The 24,284-nt window shown below is 47.3% G+C and overlaps 10 protein-coding genes across 10 annotated transcripts; 3 read left to right on the forward strand and 7 right to left on the reverse strand. All coding sequences in view use genetic code 12, as the record gives it.

Annotated features, from left to right (window-relative positions):
- Nucleotides 1-423: 423 nt before the first annotated feature.
- Nucleotides 424-1,677, reverse strand: SMI1B (Smi1bp; the record flags this gene model as incomplete). Its single annotated transcript, XM_025482232.1, has 1 exon — nt 424-1,677. The coding sequence occupies one exon, from the start codon at nt 1,675-1,677 to the stop codon at nt 424-426; it is 1,254 nt and encodes a 417-aa protein (XP_025336850.1).
- A 2,078-nt stretch (nt 1,678-3,755) lies between these two features.
- CXQ87_003768 (uncharacterized protein) lies at nt 3,756-4,265 on the forward strand (the record flags this gene model as incomplete). Its single annotated transcript, XM_025482233.1, has 1 exon — nt 3,756-4,265. The coding sequence occupies one exon, from the start codon at nt 3,756-3,758 to the stop codon at nt 4,263-4,265; it is 510 nt and encodes a 169-aa protein (XP_025336851.1).
- Nucleotides 4,266-4,329: 64 nt separating this feature from the next.
- CXQ87_003769 (uncharacterized protein) lies at nt 4,330-6,693 on the reverse strand (the record flags this gene model as incomplete). The annotated part of the gene is made up of 1 exon (XM_025482234.1): nt 4,330-6,693. The coding sequence occupies one exon, from the start codon at nt 6,691-6,693 to the stop codon at nt 4,330-4,332; it is 2,364 nt and encodes a 787-aa protein (XP_025336852.1).
- A 612-nt stretch (nt 6,694-7,305) lies between these two features.
- On the forward strand, nt 7,306-7,890 carry CXQ87_003770 (aminoacyl-tRNA hydrolase; the record flags this gene model as incomplete). The annotated part of the gene is made up of 1 exon (XM_025482235.1): nt 7,306-7,890. The coding sequence occupies one exon, from the start codon at nt 7,306-7,308 to the stop codon at nt 7,888-7,890; it is 585 nt and encodes a 194-aa protein (XP_025336853.1).
- Nucleotides 7,891-7,990: 100 nt separating this feature from the next.
- DOT6 (Dot6p) lies at nt 7,991-9,541 on the reverse strand (the record flags this gene model as incomplete). Its single annotated transcript, XM_025482236.1, has 1 exon — nt 7,991-9,541. The coding sequence occupies one exon, from the start codon at nt 9,539-9,541 to the stop codon at nt 7,991-7,993; it is 1,551 nt and encodes a 516-aa protein (XP_025336854.1).
- Nucleotides 9,542-10,351: 810 nt separating this feature from the next.
- On the reverse strand, nt 10,352-15,300 carry CXQ87_003772 (anthranilate synthase component I; the record flags this gene model as incomplete). The annotated part of the gene is made up of 2 exons (XM_025482237.1): nt 10,352-11,890; nt 12,403-15,300. 2 exons carry the CDS (start codon nt 15,298-15,300, stop codon nt 10,352-10,354), a joined length of 4,437 nt encoding a protein of 1,478 aa, XP_025336855.1.
- A 386-nt stretch (nt 15,301-15,686) lies between these two features.
- Nucleotides 15,687-16,811, reverse strand: SHP1 (protein phosphatase regulator; the record flags this gene model as incomplete). Its single annotated transcript, XM_025482238.1, has 1 exon — nt 15,687-16,811. The coding sequence occupies one exon, from the start codon at nt 16,809-16,811 to the stop codon at nt 15,687-15,689; it is 1,125 nt and encodes a 374-aa protein (XP_025336856.1).
- A 673-nt stretch (nt 16,812-17,484) lies between these two features.
- MET6 (5-methyltetrahydropteroyltriglutamate-homocysteine S-methyltransferase) lies at nt 17,485-19,788 on the reverse strand (the record flags this gene model as incomplete). Its single annotated transcript, XM_025482239.1, has 1 exon — nt 17,485-19,788. The coding sequence occupies one exon, from the start codon at nt 19,786-19,788 to the stop codon at nt 17,485-17,487; it is 2,304 nt and encodes a 767-aa protein (XP_025336857.1).
- Nucleotides 19,789-20,476: 688 nt separating this feature from the next.
- Nucleotides 20,477-21,556, reverse strand: CXQ87_003775 (uncharacterized protein; the record flags this gene model as incomplete). Its single annotated transcript, XM_025482240.1, has 1 exon — nt 20,477-21,556. The coding sequence occupies one exon, from the start codon at nt 21,554-21,556 to the stop codon at nt 20,477-20,479; it is 1,080 nt and encodes a 359-aa protein (XP_025336858.1).
- Nucleotides 21,557-21,722: 166 nt separating this feature from the next.
- On the forward strand, nt 21,723-23,782 carry CXQ87_003776 (M3 family metallopeptidase; the record flags this gene model as incomplete). The annotated part of the gene is made up of 2 exons (XM_025482241.1): nt 21,723-23,157; nt 23,220-23,782. 2 exons carry the CDS (start codon nt 21,723-21,725, stop codon nt 23,780-23,782), a joined length of 1,998 nt encoding a protein of 665 aa, XP_025336859.1.
- Between the last annotated feature and the right edge of the window lie 502 nt (nt 23,783-24,284).

The raw sequence follows: 24,284 nt of genomic DNA on the forward strand, positions 1-24,284 counted from the left end.
TCTTACTAGCAGACAACCGCCATTACACCTTCTATATTTACCGAAAAATTCTCAGCAAACCCTGGGCCTATATTGTGACGATACCAGCCTATCACTTTTCGTCATGGGTAATCGTGCATTTACTCAGCGAGCTGTACCAGACATCAATGTTGTCCTTGCACCCCATTAGCATCGCGGCATTGGCCGGATCGGCAGCCGCCACTTTGATACCGTCTCCCTTGTTCGAACCAAGGTATTATATTGTCCCCTTGGTGATTGTGAGAATATTCATACTGCCTCAGAACGAACGCTTGACACGCACAGCGAATCATACTCTTGAATTCGTGTGGTATCTGACGATAAACGCTATATTCTTTGTCGTCTTTTTCACATACGAGTTCTCATGGCTCACAGAGCCTGGAGTGCAGCGCATTATCTGGTAAATTACTCGTCGTGGTCCAGATCAACGATCGTGTTTTCGTGAGTGATGTCACCATCTGTGATGGTCCGATCTGGCAAAGGGGTATTTAGCTTATCGATACCTCTCAAGTTATTATTGAGGAAATCATCGGATGTTTTGTCCTCGAAGAAAGGGACTTTGTAGGAGAACTCCTGTTTGAGGTGCCTGAGAAGATCCTGGTTTTCCTGCTTCTTGAGCTCCTCTTCCAGTAGAGACGAGATCCACTCGTTGACAGAACGCCTGCGCAAGGCATCCATGTATGGTGTTTCTTTCTTGGTCTCGGGATCGATGTAGACGAGCTCTGTGTCGGCACCACACACTATATCGCTGATTTCTGCGTTCTCCTTGAGTTCCCAATTGCCCATTTCCAAATCGTTGGCGAAGATTAGAAGAAAGTCACCGAAGTTGTCGGCAATCTTGAACTTTGTGTTGAATTCACGACCGAAGAGAATAACCTGGCCCCACTTACCGGGCTCCTCGGAACCCTCGGGTGGGTGAGAGAGGTCAACACCAATACAATTACCCACCTCGTCGGTGATTAAGGGTGTCCACATAGCATGGGCGTAGATAGGCTGAACAGCTCCAGGAGGCACGGAGCGCTGGCCATTGTTGATGGTGTTGGTCCTCAGCTGGCCTTCTGATCTGGAACTGCTATAAGAGGCCTCACTGTGGCCGTCAGATAAATCGGAACCCAAGTTCGATTCCTCAATTTGAGCAGTTTTTGGCTCGGCAACCCTCTCGACCGGCATCAGCTTGAGGATCTGCTGGTGGACGCTTTTCCACGAGGCTGCCATCACAGCGATCTCATCAATGGACATGAGCTTCAAACCAAACACGAGTCCGCCAAAGCCTCCGTCGTTGAGGCTCAGCTGACCATCGGTAAGACGGAAGAATTCCACCACACACTGGGGCAAATTGTAGCCGAGATCTTTCTGAAACTCGTTAAGGTCGGCCTCGGTACACGGAGTAGAAAGTGACGTGTTTAGCTCGGGCAGGTGCTTGTGAAGCCACTTCTTGATGTGACGCCAGGCCAAGGTGACCTCGTGCACACCTTCGGTAACATTGCCGGTGGGTCCGTTGAAGGAAATGGTGGAACTGTTATCGTGGTGGGATAAAAGACTCGTTTTTGCCAGGGGTTTGTTGACTCTATTGAAAGATTTGCGGGAGTCGTAGTCCAGGTATTTATCTGTGGCCGAAAGGGAGTACATGAACTCCTTGAAACGCTCGGTAAATGTCATGTTTTCAAGAAAAGAGTCGGTGCCAAGTGGGATCCGGTGAGTGATGTAATCATAGAATGTATGAAGCGAGGAAAAGCGCGTACATGCTCCCGTTTTGGTAAACAGGCCAAGAGGCCACAAAACGGGCTGGCCTACACTGTCAAAGAAGCTTCTACAAATGGGAGTGATTTTGAAAAGACTTGACAAATGAGCTTACTTCGAGGCTTAATGGTTTAGGTTTCGCTTGGGCGCGAGATCTACTGTATGTGCCCCGGGCATGAAGTGCAGAGTCTATTGAAGAAGGCAAAACACGATAAACCGGGGTCGATAATCTGGCATGCTGGCGCAGAGAAGGCTGGTCAAAGGTTGCATGGTTTTCAGTATGTAGCTCCACCGGGGGCCTGGGCCAACGGCTTTCCAGCGAAAAAACGCCAGAAAAGAGAATGAAAATCGTGTGGAACAGGCCCACCACCGAAAGACGCGTCAGAACGACAAGCCTCGCTAGCGGCTGACTAGGATGTGAATCTCAGCCATCGGGCTTGTCGCCTCCTCTGGGCCTCAGCTTGCGTTGGTAATCAAATATGGTTTTCAAAAGATGAGCGCCGATGCGAAATATATAGGCAGGGTTACCCGGTCGAAGAGGAGATGAGGGCACCATTAGGGTGGTGGTGAAGAGATGGCAGGATTACGATGAATAATTTAAAGAATAGGTGTTTATATGTTTGGCATTGTGGGTGTTTTTGGCGAGTTTTAAATTTGCTTTTTTTTTTTATGTTTTTCTGTTGCATTGGATGCCTCGCTTACTGTGGCATGAAGGCACGAACAGGACAATTTGAAGCGGGTGAATTTTGACGTTTCTTTTTAACTGAATCGTTTATGATGGACATTCCTTTGATTTGAGGCCGTCCAAGGAGTTCGGTGGTACACTTTGGCTGACCTGCTTCTTCAATACACCCCAAAGCAGTAGATGATGCAGTCCATGAAAATATGCCTTTCTTCAATTCGAAGTAACGATAGAAGTGTTTACAGTTCTTATATGGCCAGCTTCCCAGAACTATCGTGAATTCATATAGCCATCTCTTTCTACCAACGCAAGACGCGAAGTATGCAAAAGGGGGTAATTGATCGACATTTCCTACGGAATGCCTTGTGTTCAAATAGGTAAAGTCAGCAGAAATAGAAAATTAACTGTGTTCATGACTTCCACAACTTGTTTGGTGACGCAACGCAATCGTAATATTGGCGGCCTTATCGCAGCCAGTCATCAATGCTTTATCGTGCATAACGTAAGCATCAATACCACAACATAGACAAACATGGCCCTGACAAGACACTACAAATTGCCAAAATTTTCAAAGATACTCAAACCTGAAAGAGATCACACAATCAAAAGTCCTCCCAGATGAAAGACCCTGATGCCTGTCAGGGGTACATGCGAGGAGCTGTCAAAATGCGGTGTTGCAGCCATCGATGCACAGAGACCTACAGCAGAGGAAGCAACACCTGTTGATGATGAATAATATCAACGCTGTACTTTCCCAGAAGCCTCCGCGACACTGCAACCCGAGAGCAATCAAGCAAAAAAAAAAAAAAAAAAAAAAAAAAAAAAAAAAAAAAAAAAAAAAAAAAACCGTGATTTGCATGTCGAAAAAAGCGGACAAGGAGTGTCTAGACAAGCCTCGTCACCTGTAACCATCCATACCGAATGCCATTGACAACAATGGACTCGGGAGTCCCACCAAAACACTGGTCTACAGAAGAACGTCTCCAAAAGTATTTCTCACCAGCACACTGAAGAGAACAGCCCACATTGCATTATATCCTTCTCTTCCGCAACATGCAATCGGGCGTCGCACTTCCTAATCCAGACAAGATCACAACAGCGCAACAATAAGGGCCATCGCCCGGCGACCTAGCTCACGTGGGCGAAAAAATCTGCTCAATTTTCATAGCGGCAACGGCGCTTTTATATAGCCCAGGTCAACGAATTCACGTGCGTGGCTCGAAATCTCGTAGACACTGCTCCCCACTGTTCCTTCACCTAGACCCGCACCGAAGCCAAATATCACAGTTGCTTCCACCCACTTCTTTTCCTCATCATGGCCGTCTTTGCCAGCTTCAGAAACCTCGTTGTTGCCACCTTCGTTTTCTACGCCGTGTACCTTTTCTCGTACAAGTGCCCTCAGGTTGTGGACCACCCAATTGAGCAGTCGGCCCGCTCCATCTTCAGCCCTTTGGCCTCCACACATAAGCACTTGTGTGGCCACTTGAACCACGGCCACCAGCTCGCTACTCCTTACTTGGAGAAGGCCCACGGCTTCTTGGACGAACACGTGCACTCCACTGCTTTCTTCAAGGAGAACAAGATTGAGGACAAGATCGAATGCGCAAAGGGCAAGTTCAACACCCACGTCTACCCTTACGTTGTTAAGCTTTGGGAGGGCGTCGAGATCGCCGAGGCCCAGTTGTTCGACGCTGGCTACAAAGCCTACGGCCACGTGGAGAACCACTTCCACAAGACCGTTGCGCCTAAAGCGGAGGAGTTCAAGGACGCCGTCGTGGATCAGGCCGAGGCCGTCAAGGAAGAGGTCCACTCCAAGTTTGACTAAGCTCGGTGTATATATTTGATATCGTATGTTTATTATTCTATGAAGGCCTTGTAGCTGTGCTCGTTTAGAGTGTGCTTATCTCCTCTGGTGTTTCATCCACAAACTCCGCGGGGACCTCATCCACCGCCTCATCAACAATTTCCTCCACTGGCTCCGCCACTTGCTCAAAGTTCACCTTGGGCTCAGGAATTTGTTCCTCCGGCTCGACTTGGGGAACATCTTCAACCCCAGGCGCGGAGAACTCCGCAGCAAAGGAGGCTTCAGCGGCAGCGCTCTCGATAGCTTCATTGGCCCTCTGGGCGTCCGCAATTTTTCTAGCAGCCTCTTCCTCTGCTGCCTTAGCAGCTGCTTTTTCAGCCTCGGCCTCGGCCTCCTCAAACTGACGTGTCAATGCCTCTCTCATCTGGTATGCGACGTTTGCCTTGGCTCTCACCAATTGAAGGTATTCATCGGTGTCTCGCAGAAGGAAATTAATGTGAAAGTTTATGCTGATCAAGTAGTCGATCCAAGGCTCCAAGCCGCGTGGTTTGACCTCGCCGCGGTGGTTCTCCTTGTACTGGTTGGCTTCATCGAAGATCTTGTCGCGAAGCTGGAAGATCAGTTCCTTGATTTTATGATTCTCTTTCCAGGCAGCCCAACCAAGCTTGTCTTCGTACTCAGGATCGGTGTCAAGTACACGTATTATTTCGGTGAGACGGTTGTTAAACTCCGACAAGAGCGTCTCAGCATACGACTCAATCACATCGACCGTTTCTTGCGTGACAACAAAGTATTGCTTGACGATTTCGGCATGTTGCTCGTTAAGAGCATCTTCAACGTTTTGCATGGTCTGCTCAACAGCCTCTCTGCATGCGCTGATCTCGTCTCTCATCATTTGCCTATCCACCTCGGGCTCCACTATGAGCTGGTTGGTCTCTTTCATATGCTCAAAGTCCTTATTAATCTTGGAGATGAGGATATTCATTTTCTTGTAACGCTCATAGTTGTCCTTCTGCAACTGGGTGAAGTTAGCTGAAATCTCGTCTCTCAATGGCTCGAGAGTGGCATTCAAGACGGGGATCATGTCGTCCTCAAGACTGTTGTAAGCCAATTTCAACATTTTATCCACCTTAGACTTCCAGTAAAGAATCTCCAGATCGATGATGTCTTTGGGGTTATAGTGGGATTTCTGCAAGTCCTCAACATCAACGGTCGCGATCTCCTCCTCAGGTGTACCGGTTGCGCCGTCTTCATAGACGGTTTCAGTAAACCAGAAGGTCTCGGTCACGGGTTCCTCTTCGTCACTTTCACCTGACGCATCAACAGCATCAGCCGCATCCGCCAGTTCCTCAGCATCGACTGTCTCCTCAACAACAGTAGTCTCTAAAGTGTCAGTAACAGTATCAGTAACAGTTACCTCCACTTCAGTAGTGTCAGTCTCAATATTCTCCTCTTCGATAGACTCCTTACCCTCTTCAATAGGCTCATCGCTCTCAGAAAGGACCTCACTGAGAATAGACCCAACAGTAGATGCGACAGCCTCGTCTGTCTCTGTAACACTGCTGTGAGGAATTGGCTCTCTTTCATCACCGACAGCTGAAGTGATATCCTCCAAAATGGTTTTGACCACGTCGATGACATCCTCGCTAGTAGCACCGGAAGCTCTTCTCTGCTTGCCGACACCAGACTCGATATAATGCTTGAGCTCACTCTTGACAAACTCCGTCTTGTTCTTGAATGAAGAATTAATCTTTCCGCTTTCCTCAAGGAGGGCGTCGAAAAGACGGCTGATCTGCGCTCCCAAATACAGAAGCCTGGTAACGTTAGCCACCTTCACGACAAACGCATTAGTAGAGACAGTGGCCCACAAAGACGAAGCCTTGGGGACAACCTGCAACTCAATGAAGCGGCCAGAGTGTTTGCGAGTATTATCAAAAATCAAAGCAGAGTGTCTCTTCACGTAACTCACAGAGTTGTCGACAGAGTCCACCAAATGATGGTTGTAAGTGTTGAAGTAATGTTCCAAAACCGGGCCTGCGCTGCCTTTGTAGTACAGCACAATTCTTGCCCATACGTAGTCGAGCTGGGTTGTCACAACATCAATGTATGGGTGAACGTAAACAGCGGCCCAATCTTGCAGCTGCACTTTGTACTTGTCTAAAGTATAAGACAAGGCGTAGTTCTCATCGATCTTTGCCCAGGATGCATGAGTTTTTTTCCATACGGGAGTCACTTTCTCGACAATGCCCGTATTCTGGTCAATCCATTCAAGATGTGGCTGAAAGTGCGTGTTCCACGTTGGGTACACAAAGAAATTTGCAGCATCACATGTGTATCTGGTGGGAGCAAAGGCAGACGAGTAGTCAGCCTTGCAGCCAAACACCAACAAATAAATGACGTATGCCACTGCACAGTAAAAAGCTTTCTTGAAGCTCAACCAGCGTAGCATTGATGTAGTATTGAAGGTTGATGGTCAGCGAGGCTGGTATGTAGGTGGATTGGTGATAGATCCGTGTTATATGCAGCTCTGGAACCAATCGTGGTCACACCAGTGTGTTACCAGGGCCTCCTGGAGGTTTTCGTAATCATATATTTGAGTTCCCGAGACTTACAGAGAGAATTAGTTTTGTCAGCTCAAAGTTTGTTGATTGAAGTACAAATGGCTGCAAAGGCGATGGGATCGAGGTGGTGGCATTTGCCTACATACCCCACCCAATATCCTGAGTATATTAACGATATAAATGGCTCAAAGCTTCTTTTATTTGAAAGACGAATTTTAAAATTTAGCCCCTAATTCACAGAAATAGAAACGTGGTTGTGCACTAGTTTAGTTCGCCGTTTTGCGCCTCCCATGCGCTTACCTGGATCTCAAGGCATTTTAGTTACGCCACCAAACAAAAATAATAATTTTCGAGAAAATTTGTTGAGGTCAAAATGTCAGAAATAAAATTCACCACATTCGGTACGATTACCTATTCGTGGCAATGTAAAAGTTAATCTATTTACACGTGACCATCTTGTCTCTGCAGTTTAGATCAATTGACTCCATCTCTTTCAAGACATGGCCCAGACTGTCAGCTTGCTCACCCTTTGTGCAGCTAGTTTCCTCACGGGGTACATTGTGAAAGGGTGGTTTTCACTGTCACCCAAAATCAAGAGAGTTAGGCTGGTCAAACCACCTATTTCCGATTCCGATGCTTCTACAGAGTCCTACACTGATTCCGAATCAGAGGATGATATAGAGATAGACTCTAGGCCACTCAACGAGATTCCAGGAGAGGTGAGGATGACACTTATTGTCAGACTGGATTTGAAGATGGGAAAGGGCAAGGCTGCTGCTCAGTGCTCCCATGCTACTTTGGCCTTGTACAAGAGAATGGCTGACTCACAGAGAGCCTCCTACAATCCTACGCTTCTTGAAAGATGGGAAAGAGGTAATGGTCAAGCTAAAATCACTCTTCAGGTACCAAATCAGGAGGACATGGATGTGATGTTTGCTCAGGCTCTTTCACTTGGTGTCAATGCCTATATTGTTCACGATGCTGGAAGAACCCAAATTGCCGCAGGAAGCGCCACAGTCCTTGGGCTCGGCCCCGCTCCAAAGCTAGTCATGGACCAGATCACTCTGGATTTAAAGTTGTATTAGCATGTATATAGAAATGCATCCTTCGAAAGTGAATTTTGTAGGATCAGCCACACTGGTCCAGCAGCGCATGGCGTGGTTTTTCTAAAATGACCATCTAGGTCTAGTGAAGCTTCCTCCGGATACCCTCTCTCACGGAGAGCGGGTTCACTGCTGAGGAAGCACGTCTTTTGCGTTGTCGGCGTATATGGCCGGGAATCGAATCGTCCACATCTAGAAGCACGTCATCATCATCATCGTCATCAGAATCGATCCCGCCAATAACGGAATCTACCTCATCGTAAAAATCATCCACATCATCGAGCCCAATCAGCGACTGGCGGCGGCGAACAACGTCACGAGACACCAGGGCTCTGTGGCCGTTTCGGAGACGCTCCAATGCATCTATACGTGCCCAGATCTCACCTTCAGTTCTTTGAGGAAGCAATATCAGTAGTTCTGCAAATGAAAGCTCCTTTCGACGACGGTTTATCAAGAGCTCATCCTCCTCCATCGACCAAGGGATTTTGAAAATCGGCTGGTTAGAGTTGCGGCCCTTGCTGTCCTTTTTGTCGTCCTTCTCCTCCTTGATATCACTCTTCTCGGGCTTCTTCAATGTTTTGGGAGCCGAATTCCTTCTCTCTGTGTGTACTACCAGCATAGACAGTCTTCGAAGTGGCTGCGAAGTTCCGACAATCGAACCGTTACGAATGCTAGATAACGTAGAAGCCAAATGAGGAAGTCCCGAGGGCCCCAGCACTGAAGCTCCCGTGGAAGGGCCACTTATACTATTTCCGCCGAACAAGATAGGCAAATGCGCCAATGCGCTATTTGTCAGTTGGTGGTGCGGGATGTTCATGGATTTGGAAGGAAGACTCAGAACAGAGTGACGCAGAGACAGCACGGATGTTCTGTCGTCCCGTACAATTTGAATGATGGAGTTGTTATGCATATGGGGCGGGTGCTGGTCGGCGTTGGAATTCCGGGGCGTTATTCCCAGAGGACTAGGCACATGGTGAGGCTGGTTATGGGGCAAGTTCAGCGTAGGATCTATGGAGATCTCTGTGAAATAGCCACCAGAGGAACCCGAGGCAGCCGCCAGCTGGGGGTCCAAGGGGACGTCCAGTTTAGGCAGGTTGTCGAAGGTTTGAGGGTGCGACGTGGTGTTTATGGGGCCCGAAGGAGATCCGCTATTTTGATTCGATAATGCGTTGAGTCCCGCCAACGCTGTGGAGACGGTGTCGTAGCCCGTGAAAGTGGTGTTGGCATGAGGCAGGTAAACGGAGCTCATTCGAGGCGTCAGGGAGTCGGACTGACGGCGCTTTGGAGCCTTCTTCGAGGCCAGTGACACGGAACCAGCCGGACTCGAATTCCCGCTATCTGACCCAGACCCAGCCGCCATAGCTGCTGCAGCTAGGCCTCCCAAAGCCTGAGACGATTTTGGAGGATTCTTGAGGTTTCCCAGCTTCAACCGACGCCAGCGAAACTGGCACGCATTGGGTGTTCTGTTATTGAAGTGGGAGGCGATTTCCTTCCACCCGAGCTTCTGAGTGTCCTTCAAATGCATCAAGAGAAGGTCGTCCTGGGCGTCCCAGGAGGTGGGCGTTCTGTTTAAGTTCTTCGACAGGTTCGGTGACGCACTGGCGGCTGGCGGTGGGCTGTCTGAGGTAGCCATAATGGGTAATTGAAGGCGCGGATAATTTGGTTGGGATTTGAACGGGTGTGTGTGGTTCCCTGGAGGTGTACTTGTCGACTTGTCTCGGTGATGATCATCGACGACAAGTGCACGTGACTTGACGAGGGGCACCTTTAATTCCTCCACAGCCCAAGAAAGCCGTGGAAGTTAAGAATCATGCATTCGGGGCGATAAACTGTCTTTCTACGTCTACAAACACATGGTCACCTCTTACATTGGTTACTTGGTGGTACAGTCAGTCAGACTTCCTCCTGCATATGCTCGAGGAGCCACACGGCTCAACTGACCCTGGAGGTCGTCTGACCTTAAGGATTTCGAACGTCGAGGAAATTCAAGCTTCACATTTCGGAAAGTGACACTGTTTGCTGTGTGGTGTCTATAGTTTTTTTCTTGGGCTCGTTGTTTCTTGCAATTCTGCTATTGTTTCGAAACTCGGGTGCGGTTTCGCAGCCAGCCTCGAAATTGGCTATCATTCGCATTGTCACTTGGAAAAGTGGAGACGGTTAGTTTGCTGATGGATTAATCTAAAATAGCAGAATTACAAAGCTTTATTTGAACCTCTCTAAATTAGGGAATGGGTGCAAAATGATCGGCCCTAAATCGTTATCATCACACAGGTTGCATACCGATATGTTGCAAATCTCTGGCTTAGCGATGGTGCAAGTAGGCTGTACAGCCGCTTCATAACCGCAGCAGGTAATCTACCCATTCCTATCAAATTCTCATGATAATCAAACAGTTTTATACATTTTGTTAGTTGCCGGCCTTGCCGCTTCTATATCCACAGTCTTACTCGCTTCCAACTTTCTGAAGCCAGATCTTCTCTGCCTCAACAATCGTATTGTTGTTGGCTCTCATTTTGTTCATCGTCTCCTCGTACTCATCCGTTTCGTCACTGTCAAACACAATGCCTCCACCGGCCTGCAAGTACGCAACACCGTCCTTATAGACCATCGTTCTCAATGCAATACAGGTGTCCATGGTCTTTCCGTCGTAACCCCAGTGACCCACTGCACCAGCGTAAACGCCTCTTTTCTCCTTCTCTAATTCACCAATAAGCTCCATGGCCTTAACTTTAGGAGCACCACTGACAGTACCAGCAGGGAAGATAGATCTGAAAGCATCAAAACGGGTCTGGCCCTCTCTCAACGTACCACTGACTTCAGACACCAAATGCATGACGTGAGAGAAACGCTGAATAGTCAATAAACGGTCCACGGAATTACTCTCTGGCGTGCAGATACGGTTAACGTCGTTTCTGGCCAAGTCAACCAACATGATGTGTTCGGCTCTGTCCTTCAAACTAGAACGCAAAATCTGAGCGTTGCGCTCGTCCTCCTCGTTAGTTTTACCTCTCTGGATCGTACCAGCAATAGGGTGGGTGACAATCTTGTCTTTTTCATCGGACTTCACCAACAATTCTGGCGAGGCTCCAATGATCTGGAAATCCTTCAAGTCGATGTAGAACAAGTAAGGCGAAGGGTTGACGGTTCTCAAATGACGGTAGATGTTAAAAGGGTGCAACGAAGTTGGTCTGGCGACTCTCTGCGAAGGAACGGCTTGGATGACATCACCTAGCTTGATGTGTTTCTTCAATGTAGCAACGTGCAGCTCGTAGCCAGTCTTTCCGATATTTGAGGTGAAGGTTTGGTCTGGCTTGATAGGAGGCTGTTCGGGGTTGAGCTCCTCCAAAGGCTTGTGGGTGTGCAAAATGGCCTGAACGTCCAAGATCTCTTTTTCTGCTTTTTCGTAAGCCGCAGACAAATCCGTGTCCTTGTCGACCTTGACGTTGTTGATGATTTGGAATCTTTGGTAAACATGATCAAACACGACTATTAGATCGCAAAGCATCAAGACAGCCTCAGGAACCTGCAAGGCGTCCTTCAATGGCTTTCTTGTCTTGGGTTCGAAGTACTTGATACAGTCGTAGGAAATGTATCCAACTGCACCACCTTTCAAAGGAGGCAAGCCGGGCAACTTGGCCTGCTTATACTGATCTAATTCTTTTTCCAAGATGACAAGCGGATCGACATTGTTGTATTCAGTATCGTATTTTTCAGCATCGTCGCCGGTTCTGATGATCTTTCTTGGGTTGATACCAATAAAGGAATATCTGTCGACCGAGTCACCATTGACAGACGACTCAAACAAGAACGAGGCCGGTCTGTCTGGATTATTCAAATCAGACAACTTGAGGTAGGCCAGGTGTACTGTCAAATCCTCGTTGGCAACGTACTTGTAGATGGGGTACAAGTTTGGAGCATCGTGATTTTCTTTGGCGTTTTCCACCAAGGACTTGAAATCCTTCAATGACGGCTGGAGAGTGCTCTAAAAATTAGTATATCATTTCTTCGTTTGTCTAGTTTTGGTACATACGAACATCGGTGGTGGTGAAGATTCTTGCGAACTGACTCACCTCATCTGTATGAATTTCGCACCCAGTCGAGACCACAAGCGTGCTTCAAGGTAGAGGGACATGAAAAGAAAGGCATGAAATTCAAATATTTGTTTCTGCCGAACAGAAGTCTAAATGCGTTTAACCTTATGAAGAGGTCAATTTCTCAACCATGATTGTACTTAACAACTGTAGTGAGCTTGTCCGGTAAAGGCTTCAGATTCACCGATACCAGTGAATGAAGGTATACAGCAGTCGAGAAATAAGAATTGGCAGGCTTCTTCTGATTCGCCTAGTTTTCTTCGAAATCGCTCCCCTTAAGCCAAATCTTAGGCGATCGTGCACCTACAACTCCTCTATCTTCGTTTCTCATTACTATGTACAATTAGTAGTCTCCCTTGCACCTCAAAACACATGCACCTTCAATTGCATTCAAGTACATCACCTTATCCGCTGTGACACTCGAGCCTATGCTCAAGTCATTATATGGATGTACTAGTAGGTCGACCTCTAGTGCAAGGTCGGTGCACCAACAACGTGCCAATTTTGAATTGAGATCAATCTCATGGCCAGTAGAAGTCACGACACATGAAAATGTGGTACTTTCGGAATCGTCATCTTCAGCTTTGATCTGCTGCTCGAGGAATTTGAGTTTCCAGTAGCGGTTGTATCTCTCGCTGAGAAACTCGCAGCCAAGTTTGGCATTTTGCAACTTGATAACTTGATCACTCATGAATTTTTTAGATAAGGGGCCATGAACAGGATACCCCAATGCTTTGTAATGCAGTGTTTGAGCCACCAGATGTAAGTAGTTTCTGCTGGCAATTTTTTGCTGATTAATGAAAGAAATGATTTGAAGCTGGTTTAAATATGCCTCAACGTTACTCATGGCGTCAGAAACCTCCACTCGCCCTCGTGGAAGGCCTTTGGTCAACAGATATGTGTTACCACTCAATGCAAGAGTTGGCTTGCCCAAATAGTTGTTGCCAATTATTAAAGCTGGTAAAGAAACAAAACCATTTCGATCTTTGGCCATGATAGCCTGATAGTAGGAATTGCAATAATAGTTCGGTAAAAGCTTGTTGTCGTGAGAAACAAAAACCTCATCAGATTCCAGACCTTCATAACTTGGTGTTTCCTCATCCGGGTTGAGAAGGTCGTCGCCCCTGGCCAATACCGGAATTGACTCCCTGTGACAGAAAGAGGCCACAAGCGAGTCAAGAAAGGTTTTTATTTCACCTGTGAAGAACATCGCCAGTCCTAATTTCAGCGCTTTCTCAACAGACAGAAGAGCCAAATCGGTATGGATCAACTCCTCTTCATCCTTAGTCTTATAGCTCAAGGACCTTGAAACCGAACGTTGGAAGATGGCGGGATGAGGCTCTGAAGCACAGCGAATTGCCCTGGTGTTGAAATGTGTCTTCATCACATTGAATATGAAACCGAGATTCAGAATGTCCGATTCATCTAGTGTTACGCGAGAGTCATTCTCCTCGGCAGGCTGCCGTCTGTTGAACAACTTGAAGGCGTTCAAAATACCCGTCTCGAGACGTCCTGAGATCGCATCATCGAGAAGGTCCCAGCTGAGTTCCTTAACTTGGTGAGCCAGAATTCTGTCGAAGGTAACAGAAACTCCATTCTCAAGCTCTTTGAGCGGAGACAGAGCAAAGGTGTTATACTCATACGTCACTGTCATGCATGTCTTCATTTCATGAGACTCGGAATCCTCTTTGAAATCTCCCACGCTGAAGAATTCGCCATTGGTGACTCTTGAATTCAGCTTCAAAAGGAGTTCCTCTCTTACATTCTTGGCCAATAGCTCAATCAGGTCTTTGCCCATAAGGTTCTTCAATGACCTTAATGAAAAAGAATGCTTGGAAACTTCTTCGAACAATGGGCTTGCTGGGGCGATTCTTGCAGCCACATCAGGCACATGAATATTGATGAGGAACTTTCTGGCGTTGATCTTTTCAAGAGAAATTCCGACGCTTGAAAACTTCTTATCCGACGGTAGCATATATATGACGTGATCCAGAAAGTAACGCTTCGACTTACGCAAGTGGCGAAATTTGTCATCGAGTTGCCCAGAGGATAATAGTCGTGCCGAAATTAGCTCTAGTTGGGAGGGCTTAAGCTCTTTGGGTGATGCCACCATTAGTTGATCAAGCGAGGGTCTTCCTAATAGATTTGATGATAAGACTGGGTCTGTCAAAGGGTTCTTAGGGTTATTAAAAAGGCCGATTTGTTCGAGCAAATTCTCAATATCCAGAAGTCCTGCGGGTTGAGATGAATGTGCTAATAATAGTTTTCCAATAAGGCTAGTAAGACGAATATGTGGGTGGATTAATGCAAAAGTTAAGGTCTTAAAAGCATGCAAAAACGGCTTGCCCAGCCAGATATTAAGCTCAACAATGAGGTCATCATAGCTTTTTGGCAGCTCTATAAGTTTTCCAAGTAAAGCTTTGAATTCCTGGAGTTTCAGTTCGTCGTAACTAAGGAAATCCAGGATCGCATCATGATTGTTCAACAGATTAGCGAAGTAGACTGTTTCCGGAGGAATGTCGTTGGAACAACGTGTCGAGATTAGATTGGTTGTTCTTTTTGGGATACACAGCAGAACCACCCAACGTGTCACATCGTGACACATCTCCAAGTGAATCGCCATGAGAAATGCCGATTGATGAAAGTAACTTTGGAAGTCGTAGTCCATGTACTTTGCCACCGCTAAAATACTGGTCGAATTAGCATTGTCGGGCGAAGCTATTGTTGCATAAACTTTTTTGAGCTCTTTCTGTACTTCTAATTGCATCTCTCTTGTAGTTGTAATGAACTGCCTGAGTATGTCCACCAACTGTAGCCGCGGTTCATATTCTTCTGCAAAACGATGATATAAAATACCTAGGGATTCTATCCATTCAGCATCAAAAACTTGGTAGGCCGCAAAGTTGATATCTTGAGGATACACCCTCGAAAGCTCATTTTCCAGAGTGAGCACAATAAGCTTATTATGATTTTCATTGAACTTTGACTGCAGTTCTCTGACAACAACAGCAAGGCTATTGGAGTCGCTTTCGACGTCATGGTATTCGATGATTGACCCAGCACAAGGTGGAAGGGTTCTATTGTTGGTGGTGATCTCTTCCCAGGTCTGCGACGGTTCAAAAGTGTTCTCAAAAATGAGGCTATCCAGGTTTCTATATGGCAAGCTTGTGAATGCTGAATTTGGATCTAGAAACTGCTTGCGTTGGTGCATATACTTCTGGAGCTTGAGTTGTGCTTCATCTCTATAGACGGTATCCAGCACCGTCTTGTCTGCGTTTGGGATGAAGAACTTCCTGTTCATTGTAGAAGTTGAGAAATGTACAAGCAGACCGGGTCCATTGTATCGTATTCTACGTGGATGTCGTAGAAAGGATCGAGTTATCATGCTGTGGGTTCATTGATTCGAAAGGTCTGAGATGAGGTGAAAAGTGAGACCTCCATATCAGTGCGAAGTACTAGACATACAGCTACAATGGTGATGGGAAGAATTTATGGTACAATTAAATGCTGACATTGTGAAGATTGATGGTCGGTCACGAGCTAGAATACGTTTGCAATCTCGGTCATCGAGCTATGTATCAGAGGTCGTAAGATGTGCTGCGATTGGGTGTAGTTATCTCAAGCTAGGCTTTCCACGTCTGCACCTCTAGTTGATGAAATTCAAGTTTGTTTCTAAAGTAATCAAGCTCAAGCCCATCTTTGTACAATCACAGCATTCTTCAACTTCGCCTCCTCGACAGTCACCCCCAGAGACTCCTCAATGGGTTTCACTGGGAAAGCATGCGACAAAACAAACGATCTCAGCGAATCGCTGTTGTATTCATGATTTCTGACAAAGTCATAGACAGTGCCAATGGAATCCGTGGAATTGAACTTGTGTGCCACCTTCTTACCGCTTGCAAACCGAATCTGCACCAAAGAGTCACCTGTGCCCTGATCTTGAGGCTTCACAGGCTCCTTCTTTTCTTCGGGTTTAGGCTCAGCAACGGGAGTAGAAGCTCCAGAGCTCTCTCCTGGTACTGGTGAGCCCAAACGCTGGCCCAGGCCATGGAATCCACCCAACTTGCGCTTAGGAGGAACATAATCCTCATCTGTTTTCTTGAGCACCGAGACGTCGACATCCTGGCCAAACTCGACTCCCAACAAAGACACAGGCACGCGGCCACGCTTCAATTCTTGTAAGAGAAGTTGGTTCTCTGGATCGTCGTATCTCTTGAGAGGCCCATCTCCCACAGTGAAGCCCTGTCTCCAAAACACAATCTCTCTGTTCACCTTTGCTGGTCTATTCCTTGCGTTAGAAAATGGGTCTTCGACTACCTCCAGGGGCTGCTCCGAATCACCAAGCTTGAATCCAGCGCCAGCGAAGTTGGACGGCTGTTGCTGCTCCATTTGTGCCGATGGCCGGTCATCGGGCTCATCCATTTGCTCTTGCGCCTTTTGAAAGATTCGCTCAATAAGAGAAGGCTGGTGACCCTCGTTCTTGTCTTTATCAGGGTTCTCCACTTGCAACGCTGACTTTTCGCCACCAGTGAAGAAATTGGTGTCTGTGTTCTCGGGATCGTCCGAGTCTTCGTTGAGGTCTCTCAAAGTACGGAATCCTGATGGCTTGGAACGTGCTTTCTGACCCAGAGCCCGTTTCTCTGCTTCATGTCTAGCAGTAGGTTCGAACGAGCCTTCTTCATTGGAGGCGTAGAAATCCTCAATTGCCTGGGTGAGATCGCCATTGTTCTTCTCTAAGAACTGCTCTGCAACGGATTTGGGTGCACTAGTCACCGCTACAAAGCTCTGTATGAGTTGGTCATTTTCTGACATGATTGATAATGTGGTGCTAGCAATCCCTCGTAGTTAGTGAGGTAGTGCTCCAGATGCACACTCGTGCATGTCGAAGGATATCGAAGGTATACAGAAGAGAAACTTCAAAAACCTGACGAGGTAAAATTGAATTTGAATATGAAGAGACCTGTTCATTATTCGATTGCAATTCATGGAGCCCCCATTGTTTGACGAAACCTGCAAGCGGTGTGGATGCATTGATTCTTAGGATGCTCGTACTAGCGATAAAATGAAACTATTAATATTGATCAGCCTAGTATGATGCATGCTCCGAAGATGGTCAGGAGCGTCCCAAATACTTCCATGCTCAGCGTTTGTTGTCTATCTTCATCAACTATTATCCTCATATTCGCAGCCAAAAGCCTGGTGAGCAGATACTACAGACCCGTTTTTATAAAATATATTATATATATCACCGATGTTGAAATCCCTCTTTTAAAACCCCATAAACGTAAAACAAAACAAATAAAAAAATAAAGTATCGTACAACTCATAGTCTTGGAATAAAACTAGACTGTAAGCCAAACCCAATGTTGAACAGGTGTGGCGTGAAAGGATACGGCATCCAAACAAAATATGAATTGAATCAATGCTATCCCGAATTGTGGCAAAACGGGGCTTTAAGTGCTAAGGGCAGCGCTAGGCCGTCCACTTAGTGCTTGGCTCTGAAGTCCTTGGCAGCGTCAACCATGTTGGTCAAAGAAGCCTTGGTCTCCTCCCAACCTCTGGTCTTCAAACCACAGTCAGGGTTGACCCAGAACTTGTCAGCGGGGTACACCTTCAAGATCTCCTCGATTCTGGAGACAAACTCCTCCTTGGATGGGATTCTTGGGGAGTGAATGTCGAACAAACCCAAACCAATGTGGTTAGGGTACTCGGAGAACTCTCTGATGTAGTTGGCGTCGTCCTTCTTGGAGAACTCAATAGACACAACGTCGGCGTCCAAGGCCTTGATGTGGTTAGGGTCCAAGTCGGAGTAACAGAAGTGGGAGTGGATCTGAGTGGAGTTCTCGACACCGGAAGTGGCGACTCTGAAAGACTGGGCAGCCCAGTTCAAGTAGTCGGATCTCTCCTGACCGGCTCTCAATGGCAAACCCTCTCTGATAGCTGGCTCATCAACCTGGATGACAGTAATACCAGCAGCCTCCAAGTCCTGGACCTCATCTCTGAGGGCCAAACCCAACTGCAAGGATTGGACCTTCTGGGAAACGTCGTCTCTTGGGAAAGACCATCTGAGACAGGTGACTGGACCAGTCAACATACCCTTGACTGGGGACTTGGTCAAGGACTGAGCGTAGACAGACTCCTTGACGGACATGGCCTTTGGTCTGGAAACGTCACCAACAATGATAGGTGGTCTGACGTATCTGGAACCGTAGGACTGGACCCAACCGTTGGTGGTGAAAGCGTAACCGTCCAACTGCTCACCGAAGTACTGAACCATGTCGTTTCTCTCTGGCTCACCGTGGACCAAGACGTCCAAACCAATCTCCTCCTGGAATCTGATGACAGTCTCAATCTCCTTGTTGATGAACTGCTCGTACTCCTCCTTGGTGATGGTACCCTTGTTGAACTTGTTTCTGTTCACTCTGATGTCCTTGGTCTGTGGGAAGGAGCCAATGGTGGTGGTTGGGAACAAAGGCAAGTTGTACTTCTCCTTCTGGGCAGCCAATCTGTCAGAGAAAGGCACCTTTCTGGTGGAGAGGGACTCGTTGATAGAGGCCATTCTCTCCTGGACCTTAGGGTTGGTGGTGATTGGAGACTCCTTTCTGGCCTTGATAGACTTGGCGTTAGCAGCGTACAAGTCAGAAACGTCCTCACCAGAAACGTCCTTGGCGATGGTCACAACAGCGTCCAACTTCTGGACAGCGAACTGGAACCAGTCAGCGATAACAGGGTCCAACTTGGACTCGTTGGCCAAGTCAACAGGAGTGTGCAACAAAGAGGAGGAGGTGGCAACCAAAACTCTCTCCTTACCAACGGTAGAGATAGCCTTGTTGACAATCTCGGAAGCCTTGGAGTAGTCAGTCTTCCAGACGTTTCTACCGTCAACAACACCAACAGACAAGGTCTGCTTGTCGTTAAGGATAGAGACAACCTCGTCGAACTGAGCAGGGGCTCTGACAAAGTCAATGTGGAAACCAGCCACTGGCAAGCCCTTGATGGCGGCCAAGTTTGGTCTGACGTCACCGAAGTAGGTGGTCAAGGTGATATCTGGGAGACCCTCGCCAACCAACTTCTCAAAAGCACCCTTGTAGAGCTTCTGGACAGACTCTGGCAAGTCCAAAACGAGAATTGGCTCGTCAATCTGCACGGTCTTGGCACCAGCCTTGTACAACTCCTGCAACAAGGACTTGTAAACTGGCAAGAACTTGTCCAAAAGGGAGATTGGGTCCAAGTCCAAGGAGTCCTTGTCGGCCTTACCCAAGAACAAGTAAGAGATAGGACCCAAGATAACTGGTCTGGTCTCAATGCCCTGCTCCTTAGCCTCCAAGTACTCGTTGACTGGCTTCAAGCCGGCCTCAGTGTTCAACTTGAACTCGGTGGAGTGGGAGAAAGTTGGTCTGACATAGTGGTAGTTAGAGTCGAACCACTTGACCATCTCCAAGGCGGTGACATCCACAGCAGCCTCGGTCTCAGTGGCCTTTCTCTGCAAACCTCTACCCATGGCGAACAAGACATCGATAGGAGCCAAGTCGAACTTGGTGTATCTGTCAGGAATAACGTTGAACAAAAGGGAGAGATCCAAAACCTGGTCGTAGAAGGAGAAATCGTTGGATGGAATGACGTCCACACCAGCGTCCTTCTGCAACTTCCAGTTGTGTGCTCTCAATTCCTTACCCTTAGCCAACAACTCCTCAACAGACACCTTCTTGCCCCAGTAGGCCTCGGTGACCTTCTTCAACTCTCTGTTGGCACCGATACGTGGGAAACCCAAAACGGATGATTGAACCATTTTTATGTAATAAGTAGTGAAACTTGTGGGAGAAAAAAAAAAAGTTTACGAGGGGAACTGTGGTCTTATATACCACAGCGTGGGGTGAAAAATTCAATCGGCAAATGACTGTGATAGATAGCGCTAGTGCATGGGGCGTGGTGTATATAAGCATGGTGAGGCCCTTGAACGACGATGGGCGTGCGTTTTCGTCGAGTCTTATATGCCGGTTCCTCCAATCGGCCCTTCTAGCCCTCACTCGTATAGCCACCAGAGCCTCTCAATGAGCTCGTGAACTAGCTAGGTGGCTTTTTCAACATCAATTGTACTATACTGTTAGTTAATTTTCTTCTATTGAGGGCCACAAGAGCAGGATCTATGACGTGTCATCTCACGTGTAGGATACGCACGTGATCAAATTCCCGCCAGCCGATGTCGCGGAAGCCGCTTTCGTGCAATGGCACGTGCCTACGCGTGGACCAATTGATCTGACTCTGACGAATTATACCACGACAAACCAGCCTCGTACAGTCAGCCTCGTACAATCGTACAGGCGTTATTGTTTATTAGAACAGATTTAAAATGTCATCACGTGAGACGCCAGTCTCATCCAACGCTTCGAAGCCGACGACATAATGGCTGCAAAACTGGCTGCAAAACTGGCTGCAAAACTGGCTGCAAAAACAGTGGCGCCTCCTCGGCGGCAAGCTTAGTCCTTGTCCAACTTTTTGTCGCCGCCAACTTTTCTCTTGTCCACCAACTCCCTGATCGTCTCGTCGCTGTGCATCAACCCGAAGCGACGGAATTGCTTGATGCTGGCATTCAATTCCTCCGCACCCTTGCCGGTGATGTGGTTTTCAAAGTTCTCACCAAGCTTGACGAACAAGTCGTAACTCAACACATACTTGTCCTCGGTGATGTCCGAAAGCTTGTGGTCTTTGGACACTGGGGTGTCGTAGCCCTCACCTTCGCCGAGCCAGACACCCAACTTCTTCAACCTGGTGAAAAGACCGGCCTGGTGAGCAGGAACCATACCACCGTGCTCCTTGATCTTGTACTCTCTGTAGGCTTCAAGGTAGTCGTCAGGAGTGGCACGTCTGGAGCCAGTCCATCCAAGGTCAAGCAACTTCTCCTTGGTGATCTCCTGATCCTTAGAGTATCTGAACTTTCTTGGGTTGAAAAGACCGATGTGCAAAATGAAAAAGATCATGGTCACCTTCAAAATGTGGAAAACAAAAAACACACACTGACCACCAACGGAAACTGGGTCCTGGATGTCCTTGACCATGGCATCGGCAATGTCACCGTAGCCAAAACGAGTGGCAACGGAAGCCACCAAAGTTGACATCTGGTTGGTCAAACAGATGCCAGGGGTTGGCGAGATAAAGTCAGGCAAGTCTGTGTAGAGCCACACAATCAAAAAAGTGACGAACAGGTAGAACCTGAACGAAAGGAATTCCCACACAGGGATGATCAACTGACTAGGCCAGCAGTGTTGGGCAATGCGGTCGTCCAAATTGATTTTCTTGCGGAATTGGGCATTCGAAGTCTCGTAGGAGAAAAGCAAGCTTCCGTCCTCAGTCAAGTAGCCTGGGGCAGTCGAAACCACAAAAGTCTTTGGTCTCGCCGAGTAGAAGATGTTGGGTCTTAGCGAAATGGGCAAACCGTCGAAAATACGGAACAAATCTCTGAAGCAGGTTTCAGTGGACACTTGGAAACAGTAATCCTTCTCCAAATCATCGTTGAATCTGAGATATACCTCCAAGGCCGTTTGCTCTTTGGAAGACATGGTGATGCTGAGGTGGTGAAAAGGTGATGGACTCTCTAAAAGTGTGCGGGTGGGGCCACCTCGATGCAGTGTGGGGCACGCCTTCGCTCACTGTGTTTGACACTCAACCATGTTAATTCCGGGTTTCTTACTATTATTGGTTTCGATAATTTTATTCAGATTCAAAATGGGCGACAGTGACCTTGAAATTATTGCTTCCCTGTTGCCCTTGCCGCAATGGACCCAAACGCCTGAGGAAATATTGGCTGAGGCTCGGAAGATAATCGCCAGTGACGTAGCCTTCTATGACAAAATAGCGGCCGTTCAGGACCCGACTGTGGAGAATGTTTTGCAACCTACCATCGAGGACGAGAATTCTTCGTATTTGGCCTCCAACAAACTCACTTTTTACCAGTATGTGTTTCCAGATAAGGCGGTGAGGGACGCCTCAACGGAAGCGGAGAACTTGTTGGACCAAAGCGCCATTGAGCAGAATTTGAGGGTTGACGTATTTAAGGTGTACAATGAATTGTGGGAGAAGATTAAAGGCACGAATGCTACAGACCCAGAGTCTATGAAATTTTTGGAGAAAACTGTGAAGAATTTCAAGAGAAACGGGTTGGCTTTGCCAGAGGAGAAGCGGGACCAGGTCAAGAAGCTTAAGATGCGTTTGGCTGACTTGCAAACCCAATTTGCTAAGAATTCGAATGAGGAGAATGGGCGCTTGACGTTTACTTTGGAAGAACTTGCTGGCGTTCCAGAATCTGTCATCGACCAGTTTGAGAAGGTTACCGAAGATGGCCAGGAAAAGTACCGGGTTACATTTAAGTATCCTGACATATTACCCGTTTTGAAATATGCCAAGGAGGAGGCAACTAGAAAGACTGCTTACATCGAGAACCAGAATAAAGTGCCGGAGAATGTCCCGATCTTGAACGAGATAGTCGACATTAGATTCAAGCTCGCAAAGCTTTTGAACTATGAAACCTACTCTGACTTCGTGCTCGAGGAGAGGTTGGCCAAAACGCCCAGAAACGTCCTTTCATTCTTGGAAGACCTCAAGGGTAAGCTTACTCCGGTGGGCAATAGAGAGTTGCAAAAATTGAAGGACCTCAAAAAACAGTACTTGTTGAAGGCAGGCCTTCCAGAGCAAGATGAATACTTTGCCTGGGATCATGCCTTCTACAGCAATTTACTCTTGGAGCAGGAGCATCAGGTGGACCACCAGAAAATATCCGAGTTCTTCCCATTGGACAGGACCATTTCGAAAATGCTTGGTTTTTACGAAAAGTTGTTCGATGTGAAGTTTGTTAGTGTCAATAACACTGACTCTCTGTCTGTATGGCACCCAGATGTACGCAAATACGCCTTATTTTCCAACATTGAACACGGTGAGCCTAAGAATGAGTTCAGAGGGTGGATCTTCTTTGATCTTCACCCAAGAGACGGCAAATACACTCATGCCGCCAAGTTTGAACTCAATCCCGGCTTTGAAAAGCCTGATGGATCTCGCCAAACTCCATTCTGCGCCTTGGTGTGCAATTTCACCAAACCTAAGAAGGAGAAGCCTTCGTTATTGAGGCACAGCGAGGTGACCACCTTCTTCCACGAGCTCGGCCACGGTGTACACAGTTTATTGTCGAAGACAAAGCATGGCAGGTTCCATGGCACCCATGTCCCCGAGACTTTGTGGAATGTCCCTCGCAGATGTTGGAGTTTTGGACTTGGTCCCCCAATGAACTTAGAGAGTTGTCTTCTCATTACGAGACAGGTCAGCCACTCACTGAGGAGTTGCTCGAAAACTTGATAAAATCGAAGCGTGTGAACACGGGGTTGGCTAACTTGCGTCAGCTCCATTTCGCTCTTTTTGACATGCATCTCCACACAATTGCAGATGAGCAGGGCCTTGCTGCAGTTGATTTCGACAAGTTGTGGAACGAGTTACGTGAAGAAATCACTTTGATTGGTAATGGTGGTTTGACGACAAGAGGCTACGGTACCTTCGGACACATTGCCGGTGGTTATGAAAGTGGTTACTACGGATACTTGTACTCCCAGGTGTTTGCGACCGACATCTACTACACTCATTTCAAAGAGGATCCCATGAATGTCGAGAGAGGCTTGAAGTACCGCGACACTATCTTGAAGAATGGAGGTTCGAAGGAAGTGTTGGATATCTTGAAAGAGTTGCTTGGCAGGGAGCCTAACGCTAAGGCTTTTACCATGGAATTGTTGGGCAGTGTCTAAGTGTTTCTATGTATAGCACAACGCTGATATCGGTTAATGAATTTCATTGGGTAACCTCATATGATGCAAGTTTCTCACTCCTCACAGCCTCTCCTTCTATAAGCATCTGGTACGACGGATCAGATGAGGCCAAGTTCCGAGTGAAATGCTCCTTCTTTTAATCTAGTAGTCTGAGCCGAGTTTATTTCCTTGCTCGAGCTTTTCTCATTCCTACAACTTGTAGTTCTATATTTGTGACTTTCCCTGAGGATCGCCGTACATAGTAAAAACTTGCAACCACACACAAACCAACAGCTTCAATAAAAATTACAAAAACAAAAAAAAAAAAAGTAAACCAAAGGACCAACTAAACATTCCCATCACATCCTAAATTGCATCTTCCCGTAACAATACATCTCCTCCCTCCACTGGGGACCACTTGATCCCTACCTGGACCGAGCAACCACATTAACCCATCCTACGCATCCAAGCCCCAGTGCCAGCGAGGCGAGCGGCTTCTACG

This window comes from Candidozyma duobushaemuli, assembly GCF_002926085.2.
Source record: "Candidozyma duobushaemuli strain B09383 chromosome Unknown D_B09383, whole genome shotgun sequence".
NCBI lineage: Eukaryota > Fungi > Ascomycota > Pichiomycetes > Serinales > Metschnikowiaceae > Candidozyma > Candidozyma duobushaemuli.